At 28.0% G+C, this 16,688-nt stretch overlaps 1 protein-coding gene across 1 annotated transcript in view; it reads right to left on the bottom strand.

Moving 5' to 3' along the window:
- The window catches only part of LOC100212978 (mitochondrial import inner membrane translocase subunit Tim23), a 39,708-nt gene extending 34,444 nt beyond the window's left edge, over positions 1-5,264 (bottom strand). Inside the window, exons 1-2 of the mRNA XM_065795871.1 lie at positions 5,104-5,264; positions 2,591-2,655 (exon numbers count right to left, since the gene is read on the bottom strand). Of these exons, the coding sequence (XP_065651943.1) occupies positions 2,591-2,655; positions 5,104-5,155 (117 nt within the window). The 5' untranslated portion in view covers positions 5,156-5,264. The remainder of the gene's footprint in view (positions 1-2,590; positions 2,656-5,103) is intronic.
- Positions 5,265-16,688: the final 11,424 nt, after the last annotated feature.

The following is a 16,688-nucleotide window of genomic DNA, read 5'->3' as shown; positions in this document are numbered from 1 at the left end:
CATCCATCAGGAAATATTGTTGTTGTTGGTGACTTCAATGCCCATCACACAGAATGGCTTGGCTCTAGTGTCAGTAACTCTGCAGGCTTTAAAGCCCACTACTTTTGCCTTTCTCAATTCTTTTACTCAAATAGTCAATTTTCCAACTTGGTTTCCAGACAACCTGAATCATTTACTGCCTCTACTCGACTTATGCCTTGTTTCTGATCCTAGTCAGTGCTCAGTTTCTCCACATTCAACCTTAGGTGCTTCTGATCACAGTTTGATCTCTCTAAAACTATTATCTCATTCTTCTTCATCATCTGAATCCCCCTATAATCGTACCTCTTACAACTACCTTAAAGCTGACTGGGACTAATTCCGTGATTTTCTTTGTGATGGTCCTTGGGTAGAAATCTTTCGTCTTCCTGCTGACAAATGCACTTCATACATAACTTCATGGATTCATGCTGGCATGGAATCTTTTATTCCCTCTCGACGATTCCAGGTCAAGTTTCACTCTTCTCTATGGTTTTCTTCATATTGTGCTGCTGCAATTTTCAATCGAAACCGTTACTTCCACATCTATCAGCAAAACAATTCTCCAGAAAATAAATGTCTTTTTATTACTGCTAGAAACCATTGTAAAAAGGTTTTGTCTAACAGCAAAACCCACTATTCTCAGGTCATGAAATTGAGTATTTCATCACAAAAATTAGGCTTTTGTGACTTCTGGAGAATCTTTATTAGTATCAATAATAAGGGCAAATCTGTTATTATACCTCTCTTTTATGGTTCAGACTTTGTCACCTCACCTAAAGATAAAGATGAATTGTTTGCTAAGAACTTTTCATCAATATCATCTCTTGATTCCACTAGTTGCATTCTACCTAATATAGCCGTCAAACAGGATGATTGATTGCTTGACATTCATATCACTCTAACTTCTGTATCTAAAGTGATTTCCTGCTTAGGCTCTTCTACAGCTTCTGGACCGGAAAACATACCTGTTATAGTCTTGCAGAAGTGTTCTCTGGAGCAGTCATCTATACTTTCAAAACTATTCAACAAGTGCTTATCAGAGTCTTTTTTTCTAGCCTGCTGGAAAGCAGCATCTGTTATCCCTATTTTCAAACATTCTGGAGAGCAATCTTATTCCCTAACTACCATCTCATTAGTCTTCTTCTTATCATAAGCACAGTTTTTGAATCTTTAATTAACAAACACTTAATCTCTCATCTTGAATCTAATAACTTCTTTTCTGATAATCAATATGGATTTCAATCTTCTCGTTCTACAGCTGATTTGCTAACAGTAATAACTGATAGATTTTATCATGCATTAGATAAAGGTGGAGAGGTTGAGGCCATCGTTCTTGACATTTCTAAAGCTTTTGATAAAGTTTGGCATGCTGGTCTTTTCCATAAGCTTTCTTCTTATGATGTATCTGGCAACATCTTTAAGATTATTGAATCCTTCCAATCGTAGTGTAAAAGTTTTCCTCGATAGCTTATTATTCTTCTTATTATTCTGTAACTTCAGGGGTTCCTCAAGGTTCTATTCTTGTCATGATAAGAAGTTAACACTCTCTGATGCTTGGGTGGGTATTTGAGCTTGAAAAGGATCTCACTTCTGCTACAGTGGCTGGTGAACTTTAATTCAGATATAATATTTTTCAGCCAATCGTTATGGCAATAAGTTAGATCTTCCTATATTTATAAACAGTAATGTACTCGATGAGTCATCTACCCTTTATCTTCTAAGATTAACTCTTCCTTCCAATCTTTCTTGGAAACAATATATCAAACCCATTGCCAAATCAGCATCCGCTAAGGTTGTATTTCTTTATCGAGCTTGACATTTTCTTACTCTGGATTCTATTCTTTATCTATATAAATCTCAAATCCGGCCTTGTATGGAATACTGTTACCATATCTGGGGCGGATCTTCTAATGATGCCCTTTCTCTTTTAGACAAGAGGAACAAGAGTTAGAGTACAACTATGTTTACAATGCAAAAACGCATTGTAAACATAGTTGTACTCTAACTCTTATTCCTCTAGTTTTTTTCTCGAACATCAGCTCTTTGGAATTTGCTACCTTTATCTTGCTTTCCTGATTCATATAATTTACAATCTTTTAAGTCATCTGTCAATCGTTACCTTGCTCTACAACCTTCATCTTTTCTCTTCCAGTAACTTCCAACTCTAATAGTGGTTGCTTGCAGCTTTGTTGAAAGCAAAGATGTTAAAAAAAAAAAATTACAATATATAAAACATAAACCAGGTGAAAAGAAAAACAGATAAAACAGATAAAAAGAACAAAAATACACTAACAGATGATCTTTCTCTAATAAATATTGCAAAACTATTTCACATTCCTTTGAAACTAGATTTTACATTCTACAATCACTAACTATTGTACATTCCTTCAAAACTAAATTTAAATTTTTAATTTACAAAATCATATTTCAATAAAAGTCTTTTAAATAAAAAAATATAGAAACAATCTGTTTTTTATATAATAGATTAAATATAGTTTGAATATAAAACATCATTATTTTTCTTTTAATAAATCAAAAAAATCAGGCAATAAGAAAACTGAACACTAACCTGAATTAAAAAAGATGGATCAATATTTAATAAAGGCGACAATGCACTATAACCAGATGAGTGAACTATAAAAAACAGTATAGTATGTAGTATAATAAGTTTATTGTAAAAATAGTATATAGCGTCAGGGTCTTATCCAGCCCAATGGCATCGCATATACCACATAATTCCTAATAGATTTAAAATTCCCAAAATTTAATGACCTTTTTTTTTATTGAAGAAAAAGGACAATCTCAGTAAAATTTCCAATATTTTGTAGAACAGTAACAATAAATATTCCCAAAATTGCAAAAAAAGATGGTAAAAAATATATTCACGGTTAGCACCCTAAGAGTATTATTATATAGTAAAAAGTAGTGAAAGAGAAAGAAGGAGTTGGTATATAAATATCTATAGATAACTTTTAACATATTCTATCAAAGTTTTTTAAATACTGAACACTAGACTATGCATTTGCTATAAGAATCATTCAAGTTCTACAAAGAAGTAGATACAATTGTTATTATATAAGGAATAACTATTTGGGTTTGTTTACCTGTGCTAAAAAGTTTTAAATTGTTTTTATCAGAACTGATACATATAGCTTTAAATAGATTAACTAAGTTAGCTGTATTTTGCTTAATTTTAATACTTCTTGCGCACAGTAAATGTTTAGATCAGTTTAGTCTTGATGTGATAATAACTGGAGTAAAAAGTGAGGGCTCATCTTGGTGGAATTAAATTAAGAAGTAGGATATGCCCAGCTGCATTTACCTCATTCCAGACACTGCAGAAGCCTTAACTTAATAGTTTTACTTAATATGCGTCAATGAACTGGTATCTAGAGGGTCTTATATAAGTTGAAAACAGTTTTATTGATGTTCAATTTTACTAATGAATAGTAATATTGCAACTAATATAATTTTATAGTAAAAATAATTTTATAACTTTATAATAAAATTTTTTGATAGTATTTTAATTATAATTTCTTGATTTAATTAATTTCTTTCTTTTTCCTGTTTACATGGTAACAAATGACAAGAACAAACTGGTTTATTATATCATTAAGACATTCTTTATTTCTGTTTTGTGTTTTTTTTTTAATTTTTTTTTATCATAGATATAAAATATAATTTAGTATTATAAAACTAGTTTACTTCACTTTTTTTTTGAAGATATTAACTAAAGGTTTTTAACTTGCATGATCCAGAAAAAAATATAAGAGTAAACATTAAAACCACAAATTGCGAACGAGATTTAGGTGTTTATATAGATTCGAACTTATTATTTTCCAAACACACAACTATTCAAGTCAACAAAGCCACACAAATAATAGGAATAATTAAAAGAACATTTACATCATATCCAGACTTATTATCCTTCAAAAAACTATTTTCAGCACTAGTCCGCCCTCACCTAGAATACTGTGGATCAATCTGTAACCCTGGACTTCTCAAAGACAAACCACAACTAGAAAATGTGTTAAGAAGAGCTTCGAAATGAATCAACAGATTACAGGATCTACCGTATGAACAAAGATTGTTGGCGTTAAATATGACAAATGTAAAATACAGGCTAATTCGTGCAGACCTAATCAACGTCTACAAATGGTGCAAAAACAACAACAGTGACAGAAATCTTTTTGAAATAGATAGTAAATTTATTACTCGTGGTCATATATATAAACTAAAAAAACAATCTTCCCGATTAAATTTACGTATGAATTTTTTTTCTCTAAGAATATTAAACAAATGGAACTCTCTTCCTAATCACATTGTATCAGCGTTATCTCTAAAAACGTTAAAATTGCTTCTAGACAATAATCTAAAAAATGAATAGCTTCTCTACGACTAATTCACATTTTATTTTCTCTTAGTTATACAAACTCTGTAATTGTCAAGTATTATATAATTAGGTTGGCAGGCAGTTTATGCCTACACAATTTATTGTAAAACCTTAATTTTTAAAAAAAAACTTAACAAATTGGATAAAATAATGATCAAATAATATCAAAATAATAATAATCAATCTAATAAATACATTTTTGGAAATAACTTTTTTAAAAAATAATTTTTTTTTTTCAGATTTATTAACTAAATTATGTTTAACTCACATAATACCATTTTGTGAACAAATAAGTCCTTTAAAATACCTGATATTTTTTTCAGTATAATATTATATTACTTATATAGTATTATATTTTAATATTATAAAATTACTTTAGTAATATTTAACTTAAAAAAGCAAATATACAACAGCAAATCGATCAAATTTATAATAAATATACCATTGCAAATTGATCAAATTTATAAAAATTTCCTCACGCTTTTATAATCGAATGAGCATTTGAATCTGAACTCTTTGATTCAAATTAATTATCTAATTTTAAACATATCGATATGCATCGATATATTTGAAAAGAACACTCGTGGGCAAAGAAACCTGGCGGATTCTTTGGCCACTAATGTTCATATAGTATATAGCATAAACCAATACATATAGTAACTAGCAATACATATAGTAACTAAACCAACCTGATATATTATTTATTCCTGAATAATCTGGCTCTTTATACCCTTGAGACATTTTTTATTTGTGTTAAAGACAAAAAATTAGTATCTAAAAACAAATTAAAAAAATAATTTGTATTCTTCAGTACAACCTCGCAGCCATGTTTATAAATAAAAATTTATGCACGCGTCCGTAAAATAAGTCCGAGTGATAGTGAATGCTGAATTTATAACATTTTAAAGCATTTTATAACATAATATTTATAATATAACAATTTATAGCATTTTATAACATTTATAAATTTATTTATTATGGGCATTTTAGGACATTTAGAAGTTTTCAAATTTACAATAAAAAATAAAAATAAAAGTTTTTTCACGCTTTTATTGTCAAAATGAACATTTAAATTTAATTATCTTACCATTTCGATATGCATCGATATATTTAATAGAACACTGGTGGCGAAAGAGACCACCAGGCCTTTAAACCAATTTAGCCACTTTGGCCAAAAAAATCTGGTGGTCCTTTGGCCACTAGTGTTCATATAGTATATAGCATATTTGGATGTCGAGGAGAAAGCTGTTTTTTTGTGGGAAATATTCGTTCCTTTTCATCAAAAGAACAATAATTTAATGAATATTGAATATTTGAACAATGAAGAAAAAACACTAATTTTAATAAGTGATTTTCTTGCTAACATTGATGACATTAGCTTCCAATAGATACAACATAATGAATCTGTTATGGCTTTCTACATCAATAATAGCAATATCTCTTTAAAATAAGTTTTTTTTTTATCTGTTCAAACAATATTTTCATGTACATTGTATTTTTTTATTGCTATAATGAAGTTAGATGAGGTTTTTATCATAATATATTATATAAAGTCTACATGTAACCCTAAAACTTTGAAATTAGTATCTTTAAACTAAAATTATAATTTTTTTTCCACCTATCGAAAAAACAATGAAGTTTCCAATTATGAATTTTCTATCCCTTATAACTTTTTTAAAGCTATTATTGGAATAATAAAGGCTTTTTACTTTGCTTTTGTTGTACATTCTAATTTTAACGTAAGTTTGTTGTACATTTCAATTTTAAGCAAGCCACCCTGAAAATTTGTGGTCAATATCTATATAAATATTCAAGTAACACGAATATTTCTCTCAAATTGCTACATTCGTGGTCACAATTTTTGAAAGAATTCAAAGCACAAAATTTTCACCTTAAAAAATTGATAACTTTTTAGCAAACTTAGTTAGAGAAAAAAGGATTGGGGTTTTGGAAATCGTTCATTGTCCTCTTTCCAATTATATAAGTCATTTCAAAACAGAATGAGTTTGATTTTTTTGTTAAACTACCTACTATTAATCTAAAAGTGAATGTGACATATCTATATAAAGTGAATGTGACCAATATATAACTTAATGGCAATAGTAATTAGTTAGAAAGTAAATTATTGAATAAAATACTGATTTTATTTTATTGGATTATAAGTATTACAGGTAGCAACGCACAATAATTGAACGACACTATATTTATATGATTGTAAAATTCTATTAAGTGAGTTACAGTATAATTTATAATGAATTTTGACAATTGACTAAAAATATTATTATATTATTATATTATTAAAATATTATTATATAATATTATATTACGCCATAACTTATGGTTTAACTATAATGGATAAAGACTTACAATTCTAATTAAATTAGAGTTTAATAATTTATAACAAGGATTTTAACCAGCAAAATTAATTCCTTATTATTCAAATGATCAATGAAGTGCACTATTGAATTATACAATAACACTATTACTGGACAATCCTAAATCTCACTGTAAATTACATAAATTATAAAAAATACAATGAGATCTTTTTCAACGTTATCCAGCAATAGAATATATTTTAGTGAAATTTTTACTATAGTTTAATTTACAGATCTATATCATACTTTTTTTATTTTTATTCTCCACATTTAATAAAATCTATATATGATTTATAAATCTGTTAACTTAATATAGTATAACTCAGTTATAGTCTAATGTCAATAGAGAATCATAAATTATAACTCATTGTTTCAATTATAAAAGAACATAAATGCATATAAGGTACCAAATATTTATTGCTTTTTAACCAATAAAATTGAGCTCAGTGAAATTCCTTCTAATAATACATTTTACTTAAATTTTAGTTATTGTTTTAAAATAAAAACATTTAAATAATCGATTTGAAAAAGTTCATACATTGTATTTTCAGAACACACAATTCTCGTTAAATTCCCGTGTCGTTGTCGTTGGCCCTGGTGATAACAAGTTTAAGTTTAATTGTTTTTTTACTAATTAACAGTTTTTATCTGTTTGAACAACTCACTGTTAACAGCAGTGGCGCAACCAGGAGGGGGGTCAAGGAGGTCATAACCCCTCCTCAAATTTTGTCAAACCTCACCTTGACCAAACCGAATAGAGATTTGCGTTAGTGAAAATTTTGTAAATAGGAAAAAATAAATATTCTAATTATTATCAATATAATAGTTATTGTTATTATTATTTCCGTGATAATAATAATAATAGTAATAACAATAATAATTATAATAATAAGTTATTATAGAGAACAAATGGTTTTTAAATGTATTTATATAGGCCGTACGCAAGTATCTCTAAATGTGGCTAGGAATTATGCTTTGTTGTACATATTTGTTGCCTAACTTCTAACCTTTTTAAAAACTAAAATATATCTATTTTGTTGTAAAAATAAAATAGTTACATCTGTAACTTCATGATATGGCTAAATATTTGGGGATACACAAGGGATTAAGTAAGGGGGGGAGCTATGTTTTGATTATTTTAATGATCAGAAAAGAAATCAACATTAGATAATTTATGGTAGCAAACATATCTAGTATAGTTATCATTCTAAATACCTGGTACAACTGTGACACTAAATATTTCACTTTCTTTATATAAGCGATCTTCGACTACTTTTATACATATTGATTTGTATGAATCTTTATCGATGAGAAGATTTTCTAACAATATTATTTTGAACACACCTTACAATGTGAATGATAACAAACTTATATAGCAGAATAGTCTTTAAAAGAACATTGCTCATTCCTAACTATTTGCAATAAAAAACTTGTTTTACTTTCATATTCAGCTGCAAGTCACAACTTCCCAGCACTGTTAGTTAATTTGAGTTAAGTATTTAGAGAATTGATTAGTCAGATTGAGTTAATTTTAAGGTCTTGGATATTTTTCCAAACCTTTTTAAATATAATATATTAATAAATAAAAGATCTAATACATTTTTCAATCATTCAATTCAAATCTTCACAAAAATAGTACAAGAAATTACTCTTTTAACAAAAAAATTATTTCTTAAAAGAGTCAATCACTTCGAAAATGTTAATAAATGAAAGAAAAAACATAACTAAATCATAGTATTTTAGTTATGCTTTCTAACAGATAATTCATATTCTTGGTTGTAAATTAGTACACTTCGACTGTTTTTTTTAATCAAAATCGACAGATAAAACCCTTTTACTTTTTAAATTAAAAAGTTTATTAGAACCTACTAAAGCTAAAATAGTTCCTGTTGTAAACATTTTGATGCTTATCTTTGTTTTTTTCCTTCTTTTCGTAGTCTTTTCTATGTTAATTTTGTTTGTAAATCTTTGATAACAAGAACAAAAATACTAAAAGCTGGTTTGAATCTGAAATAACTGCGAGTTGGTGTTGATGTTGTACTTTATCTCAAAGTTGTTGTTAAAGTTGTACTTTGTCTTTCTCGCTTAAATGACAATAGTCTTTAACAAATATATCTCTTTTATAATTTTAATCTCCACGCTTGACAAAATTATGGAAATATTTTATTTATTTGTTTTAAAACAACAGAAGGACCCGAAGGCAATATATACTGCAGTATACATTAAAAAAATTTAATAAATCTCTGTTAAATCGACCATACTTAAGACCAATTTGCAACAATGTAGTTGAACAAGACGGTTTTTAAAGTGTGTAGGGTGACGATACCGGAAAACAGTATTCTACCATAGAACGTACATAATTACAATAGGTTTTTACAATTAGTGATCTATCTTGTGAATGAAAAGCTTTTAGAATTAGATAGACTCTCAACATAAATTTATGTACAATAAAATCAAATTTCAGGTGACTACCAATCGTAATTCCAAGATCACGAATAATATTAACCTGATCAAGTTCCTGGTTACTTATACAACAAACATGATTTGTTGAGTTTTGATTCCAGTTATTAATGGTGCAAGCAAAGCATTTTTACGTTTGCTATCTGAAGTTGCCCAGTACAACTTCAACCATACAAACGCATAACAGCTGTGTTAAGGTCTGACTGAGAGCACCGTATATCATAAGTGGAATATTGTTTTATATCATCATCAAAAAGTTTAACTTTAAGCTCTTTATATATGTTACTGATATTATTGATGAACAATAAGAATAATGTATGTCCTAGAACACTTACTTGTGGAACACAACTTTTTACAGATATTGTGAGAGAAGAAAAATTGTTTAACTTAACTAGTTAAGATCATTTGTAAAATAATGGTAATCCAATTCAGAAGATTGCCAATTATGCCATAACCGGGTAGTTTTATTGGTAATTTAGATGAGAAACTGAACCAAAAGCTTAAAATCAAAATAAATAATATCAGTAGGGATGTTGCGTTGGAGATTTAAAGTCCAGTCATGAAGACTTTCAAGAATGTTAGTGCATGTTAGTGCAAGTACTGCGTTTACGAATGTTGCTCTTTTGTGATAATGTTATTAAGTAAAAAATAACTTATTAGCTCATTATTATTAGTTATTTCCACTACACGGCAAACACTTGAAAAAAAGCCATTAAAAATACCAGATATTTTTTCTTTATTTTGTGAAAGAGGATTATCGGATCAACGAATCTCAGTCAGTTTACTATTTGTTTTAAGTTTATCATTTACAAAATTAAAGAAACTAACAAAATAGTTTTTACATATCATCATTAGTTCTTTTGCTGGGTGATATGTTTAAATACAGGGCCTTCTTAATAGAAGGCCTCGTTTAAAGTTGTAAAATATTGGTAGCTGTTTTCAAAGAAATTCAAAATAAATAGTTTGTGATGCCTTTAAAATGCTGCGTTCTAAACCGTTGCTCAAATTATAAATCTTCAGATTGTAAAATCTCTGTATACAAATTTCCTCGTTAAGTATCTGAAAAAAACAAGTGGTTTGTGATTATCCCTCGCTCACACTGCACTTTATCAAAATATAGCGTTGTTTATAAATTGCATTGATGATGCAGAGTTTACTTTATATCGTGGTAAATTGAGACCAATTAATCCTCCATCAGTGTATCCAAATATATCTCTAAAAGTTGTCTATCCTCTCCACCACCAAAAATAAGAAAAATTTATCTTCTCCTTCAAAAAGAGGTATCGAAAAAGATGAATTGAAAGAGTATAAAATAATTGATAATTTAAAATTTGAAGAAATTAAAAATACTTTTCTACTGAAAATGAGACAATTATTTACAAGCAAAACAGTTCTACTATTATCCAGTCAAAAGGTTTTAATTGTGGGGTTCCACTAATTTTGCTGATCATTGATCAAAGTTTAATGTTTGAAGCATTTCATTGTAGCTCAAAATGTACTGTTAAACCTCTTTCGAAAATTAGAATAACTTCATTTAATACAAAGTCACCTTTAAATGAAGCTCTAAGATATCTAAAAGTTAAAGATGAGGATCATAAACCCGAACATTATTTGAACATCTAAATGTAATGGGACATCATTCTCTACTGAATATTCGCCTGTTATAATAACCAAGGTTTTTGAATATTTTGCAACAAATTGTTTCACTTACAATCAATTATGTTGTGATTATCAGTTGCCAAGTATTCGAACTTTAACTCGTATAATTTCAAAAATAAATTCTCAAAATGATTTAAATTTTTAAAGTTCTGTGCTATCAAACCTTGAGGAAAAAAATGTGTTTTATTGATAGATAAAGTTTATGTAAAAGCTGCTTTATTATATCAAAGTGGAAATAATTATGGAAAAGCTGTTAATTATCCAGAGAAATTAGCTACTACTGTACTTTTATTTATGATCAAAAGTCTTTAAGGTGGACCTGAATTTTTAGCAAGAGTTTTACCAGTTAGTAATCTAACATCAGATTTCAAACTAGACCAATGCAAATTTATTGTTGACACCATAGAAAGTTCTATATATAATGATAAAGTAGTTGCAATTATTACTGATGGTAATAAAGTTAACCATGCTTTTTTGCTAAATTCAAAACAGTTCATGGAAAACCTTGGTTATGTCAAAATGGAACTTATATTTTATATGATTATGTCCATCTTTTGAAGTGATAAGAAATAATTGGCTGAAAAAAAAATTAGGTCAGTTGCAGTTTATTTATAATGAAATATCTTACATTGCAAATTGGAGAGATTGAGTTAACTTATATACACTTGAAAAAAGCCAGTTACTAAAGTTATCTAAGTTGACTGAAACATCAATAAATCCTAAACCAACAGAACAACAAAAATTAAGTATTTGTTTACAAGTATTCAGTGAAGAGACAGTTGCAGCTCTAAAAACTCATCCTAAAATAGACCAAGAAAGTGCGAAGGGTACTATTATTTTTTGGCGTTGATTATAGATTTTTGAAAAATAGTGAATTTTAAATGTCCTGGTGCTAATCTTAGATTCAGGGATAAGTCCCGTAATATAATCTGATCTTTAGATGATGTTAACTTAAAAAAATTGCTTGCTATTGCAACAATGGCTGAAAATATGAAACCAACATCTGGTAAACGAGTTCGCCAGATTACAAAAGATACAAGCAATGCACTTTCTCATACTTGTCGTTGTCTAGCTGATTTGTCTTGCCATCGTTTATCAAATGGAAATGTATATGTAGTTTTAGGTTGGTTTTCTTCTGATCCAATTGAAAATTGATTTGGAAAATTACGTCAAGGATCAGGTGGTACTTATTTTATGCTAATCTGGTGCTGCAGCTAAATATTGATGTAGAAGGAAATGATGCCCATGACTGTCTTTTATGTCTTGAAGATTCAGATGATAGGGAAATTGAAATTATTTATAATTTAGCACAAGTAAGATAGCATAAATATAAACATTTTATATTCTATTGTCTATATTGCTGGTTATGTTCAAAAGTGTTCCACTGAAGAAATTGGAGATCATACAATTACATATTATAAAAAGTACGGAAATTATTTAAATACTTTAAATAGGAAAGGACTAACTATTCTATCTGACACTTTATCTCAATGGTCCTTATTTTGCTATATATTTTTTTCTTTATTAGATAAAAGAGTTTGCAGAACATTTCTGATTCAACAGTTTACTTTTATTGCAGAGTTGTACAGATTTTCTATTTTAAAGAAACAATACCAAACACTGGCAAACATTTTTTTAAAGAACTTTGCAATACTTCACACTCCCAAAAGTAATAAAGAAACTAAACTCAAGTGTAAATAAACATTTTTTTTTCTTATTTAGTACAAAAATTAACCTCAATAAATTATTTTTACAATAAGAAGTTAAGAATTTTTTCAAACATACTGTTAACTATTTGTATGTCTAATCTCAGCAAAGCTATATAACTTTTACTAATCCGCCATTTTTTTTTTTAGTCGGCCTTCAGTCGAAAAATTTCCCGCACGGTGTCGAGGCCGTGTTTTAATGGCATGAAAACATTTTAAGGCGATCTATAAGCCGCTTTGTTGTCAGTTTGACCTGATATTTTCAATCTCTTTCATGCATTTGCTTTGTCGTTTATAAATCTTTTAACCAAACGAAGATATTGTATTTTATGTGTTAATTTATCATCATCTTTGATGTAAGCTATAGGTACATATTGTTTAATAATGTTATTTATTATGGTAGTGAAGGTGAGCCAGTAATTTTCAATATTATTACATGGTAGAAAAATGATACTCATGTCGAATGGTGTAAGAGATTCATTGATAGCCTTGTAATCTGCATTTATCCAACAGTAGAATTGCTGAACAGGAATTTTATCATTATATTGCAGGAAGCATTATAATAAAGCTAAAATTAGGAGTAAATAAAATTACATAATGGTCACTAGTTTCAATGGATGATTTGATGCAGAGATTGATAAATGTAGAAAAAGTGCTCAAAATGAGGTCTAAGATGCTATTTTCACAAGTAGATTGATCAACATATTGAGTAAAATCATAGTTATTTTTGAACGTCAAAAAAAGTTATAGATAATATTGTCTGGACAATGATAATAGTGCCAGTGTACATCGGGTAAGTTAAAATTCCCTGTATAACCACAGCTCTATCAGTGCAACACATTATAGAAAAACATTTAACACTTGTTTCCATATATTCGATAGCTTTTTCTCCACAACCACAACTCGGCCTTGTTTACGCGTTAAGCGTAGAGCAATTTACGCCTTGAGCGATTTTACGTAGCAGTAGATTTCGGTCAGACTTTATCATTTTTTAACTTTTAAATTAAGCGGTAAGATAAATGAAGTAACTAATTTTAAGAAAGAGTTACATTAACTCTTGAACGACGTTTATGAAAAATATTTGTTACAAAGGTTTGAATAAAAATTTTGAGCTATTTATAATATGAATGTATATATATATATATATATATATATATATATATATATATATATATATATATATATATATATATATATATATATATATATATATGCAGAGCCGGAACCAACTTTTTTTGGTCTTTGAGATAGCTAACTTTCAGACATGGAGCAAACGCCAAACATTTTAATGTTTATACTTATGTCAAATAAGGATGCTTTGCAAAAAATTACGATGATTGGAGGCTGGGAACAAAAAAGCCCCAAATTTTTTGCCCCCCTGCCCCAAACGTGAGAGCAACAAGTTAATGAAGTATTATTTGTACTGTTCTCAACTAGACTTATATTCATCGATAAATTTTAAGTTTTCAAAAATAATGACCATATAAAATTTATAACCCCCTCAAATTGAAGGGGGGGGGGGGCTTAAACTTTATATGATCATAATTTTTGAAAGCTAAAATATTTTACTATGAAATTTAAAATTTATCGATAAATATTAGTCTAGTTAAAAACAGTACAAAAATTTTTCATCAACTTGCTGCTCTCACGTTTGGGGCAGGGGGCACAAAATTTGGGGTTTTTTTTGCTCCCAGCCTCCAATCATCGCAATTTTTTGTAAAGCATCCTTATTTGACATAAGTATAAACATATAAATGTTTGGAGTTTGCTCCATGTCTGGAAGTTAGCTATCTCAAAGACCAAAAAAAGCTGGTTCCGGCTCTGATTTATATATATATATATATATATATATATATATATATATATATATATATATATATATATATATATATATATATATATATATATATATCATATATATATATATATATATATATATATATATATATATATATATATATATATATATATATATATATATATATATATATATATATACACATAATATACATTTATAATAATAATAATAACAATATACATTTATAATAATATATAAGCGCTATTTTCTAATAAAAAAAACTCAAATAAAATTAAAAGTTTATTTTTATTTTGTTTTTATTTTATTGTAATGATTGATTTTTTGTTACTCAAAATCAAATTCTGAATAAACGGCTCCATCAAAAATTTAAACTTTTTTTTATAAAACGCTAGTTAAATCGCGGCGATAATTATTTAATAAACGAAATATACAGCGATATAATTTTAATAATAAACTAAAAAACATTTAATAAGTGAAGTAAATAAATTAACGTCATTATTTTATTTGTTACTAGCTAATTTTTTATATGATTTCTATATCATTTTTATATCATTTTTATAAGAAAAATCATTTGTATAGTTGCAAAGCCGCAATACATTTAGAAATTTAAGAAATAATCATTTTGAAAATTTAGCATATTTTAATTCATTTATGCAAATATCGAGAATTGAATAAAGTTTGTTAATATCAAACATTTTTTTAAATATTAAATTTGATTATTTGATGTTAAAAACAGAATATAAATAAACAAATAATAAAAAATACAGAAATAATAAAAAAGCGCAAAACGAGTTAAATGTTATTTAACCGTAATATAAAAAAAATTATTGCAGTAATTTAAAAAAGTTAGTCTTTAAAAAATAAAAAAACAAAGAGAATTTTATGACGTCAAATATCGCTTTGAGCAATTAATCAAATATCTGTACATGTGATTTTAATTCAAGAAACTCATGTCCACTTTAATAAACTTAATAGAAATTGCAAATAAAAAAGGCTACTCCACCCCCTCTACTACGTCTTTCACACCAAATAACAGGGTGATACCTAGAACGTAATAGGCAATCATGTAAATTGTTATTTGACCAAGTTTCAACGGCACAAAAAGATTGTAGATTCTTTTTGTGTCGTATCAGGATTGATACGACACAAAAAGAAAAAGCAAAAACGACACAATATCAGGAAAAACGAAAACGACACAAAAAGTATCAGGAAAAAGCATCAAAATGTTAGCAATTTTATTGCATAACCGATTACTATTCAGTGCATATTTACCACTGTACTTAGTTTTTGGTTGATTAATTAGCTTGTGGTTTTTTAAATTTAATAATAGACTATCAAGCTGATCAGTAAGATTTTTAAAGAGTTTATTTTTTGGGAATATCCACTGATCTGATTGCTTTGATTTATATACAGTTGAATCCCGTTAATTCGGACCCTGGATAAGTCGGACCTTTACTAAGTCGGGCGGAACTTCGATTCCTCTTGAACATTCTCTATCAACTTACTGTAAAATTATCCGCTTTAGTCGTACCCTGGTTAAGTCGGACCATGCGCTAACTCGTACTGTTTTTTGAGGTCCCTTCGGCAAAAAACTTCGCTTACCTAGGACTTTGATTTTGAATTGCATATAAGTGCATATAAGAACAAAACTTCCAATATTTAATAAAAATTCCAAACTCATTAAGCGCTCCAAAATTGCTTTTGCGTCAAATATAATTAAACATTGCTAAACATTTTTACGAAGATCTTTCTATTCAGTTAAGCTTCGATTAAATTCTATTTGTTAATAACTATTAAAAATTCAAAAATATCAATTAAAATTCAAAACTTAAAACATTCGAAAATTAATTACCTTTGCGTCAAACATAATTTAACGAACTAAGCATTTTCATTGGTATCTTCGATTCGGTTATACTTCGCTCATGTTTTTACTAAAAATGCCCAAAGTTTCTAAAAGAAAGCTATCAAGTAGAACTATAACAGAAAAATACAAAATACTACAAGAACTTGACAGAGGAGAATTAAAAAATATGGCATTCCAAAGCAAACATTGTCTGGATGGACAAAAGAAAAAAACACAATATATTTAGAAGTCGAAAAAATAAAACTTCTGAGAAAAGAGTGCATATACGTGCCTCCCTAAAAGAGGATTTGGATAAAGCATGTTATATGTGGCTTTTAAACACCCAACACCAAAACATTCCTAGATCTGGAACCATTTTCAAAGTCAAAGATTTGCATTTTGCAAAAGAACT

This window comes from Hydra vulgaris, chromosome 04 (assembly GCF_038396675.1).
Source record: "Hydra vulgaris chromosome 04, alternate assembly HydraT2T_AEP".
In the NCBI taxonomy this organism is placed as follows: domain Eukaryota; kingdom Metazoa; phylum Cnidaria; class Hydrozoa; order Anthoathecata; family Hydridae; genus Hydra; species Hydra vulgaris.
Note: the sequence above shows the minus strand (reverse complement) of the source record. Positions and strands in the feature narration are given on the sequence as shown.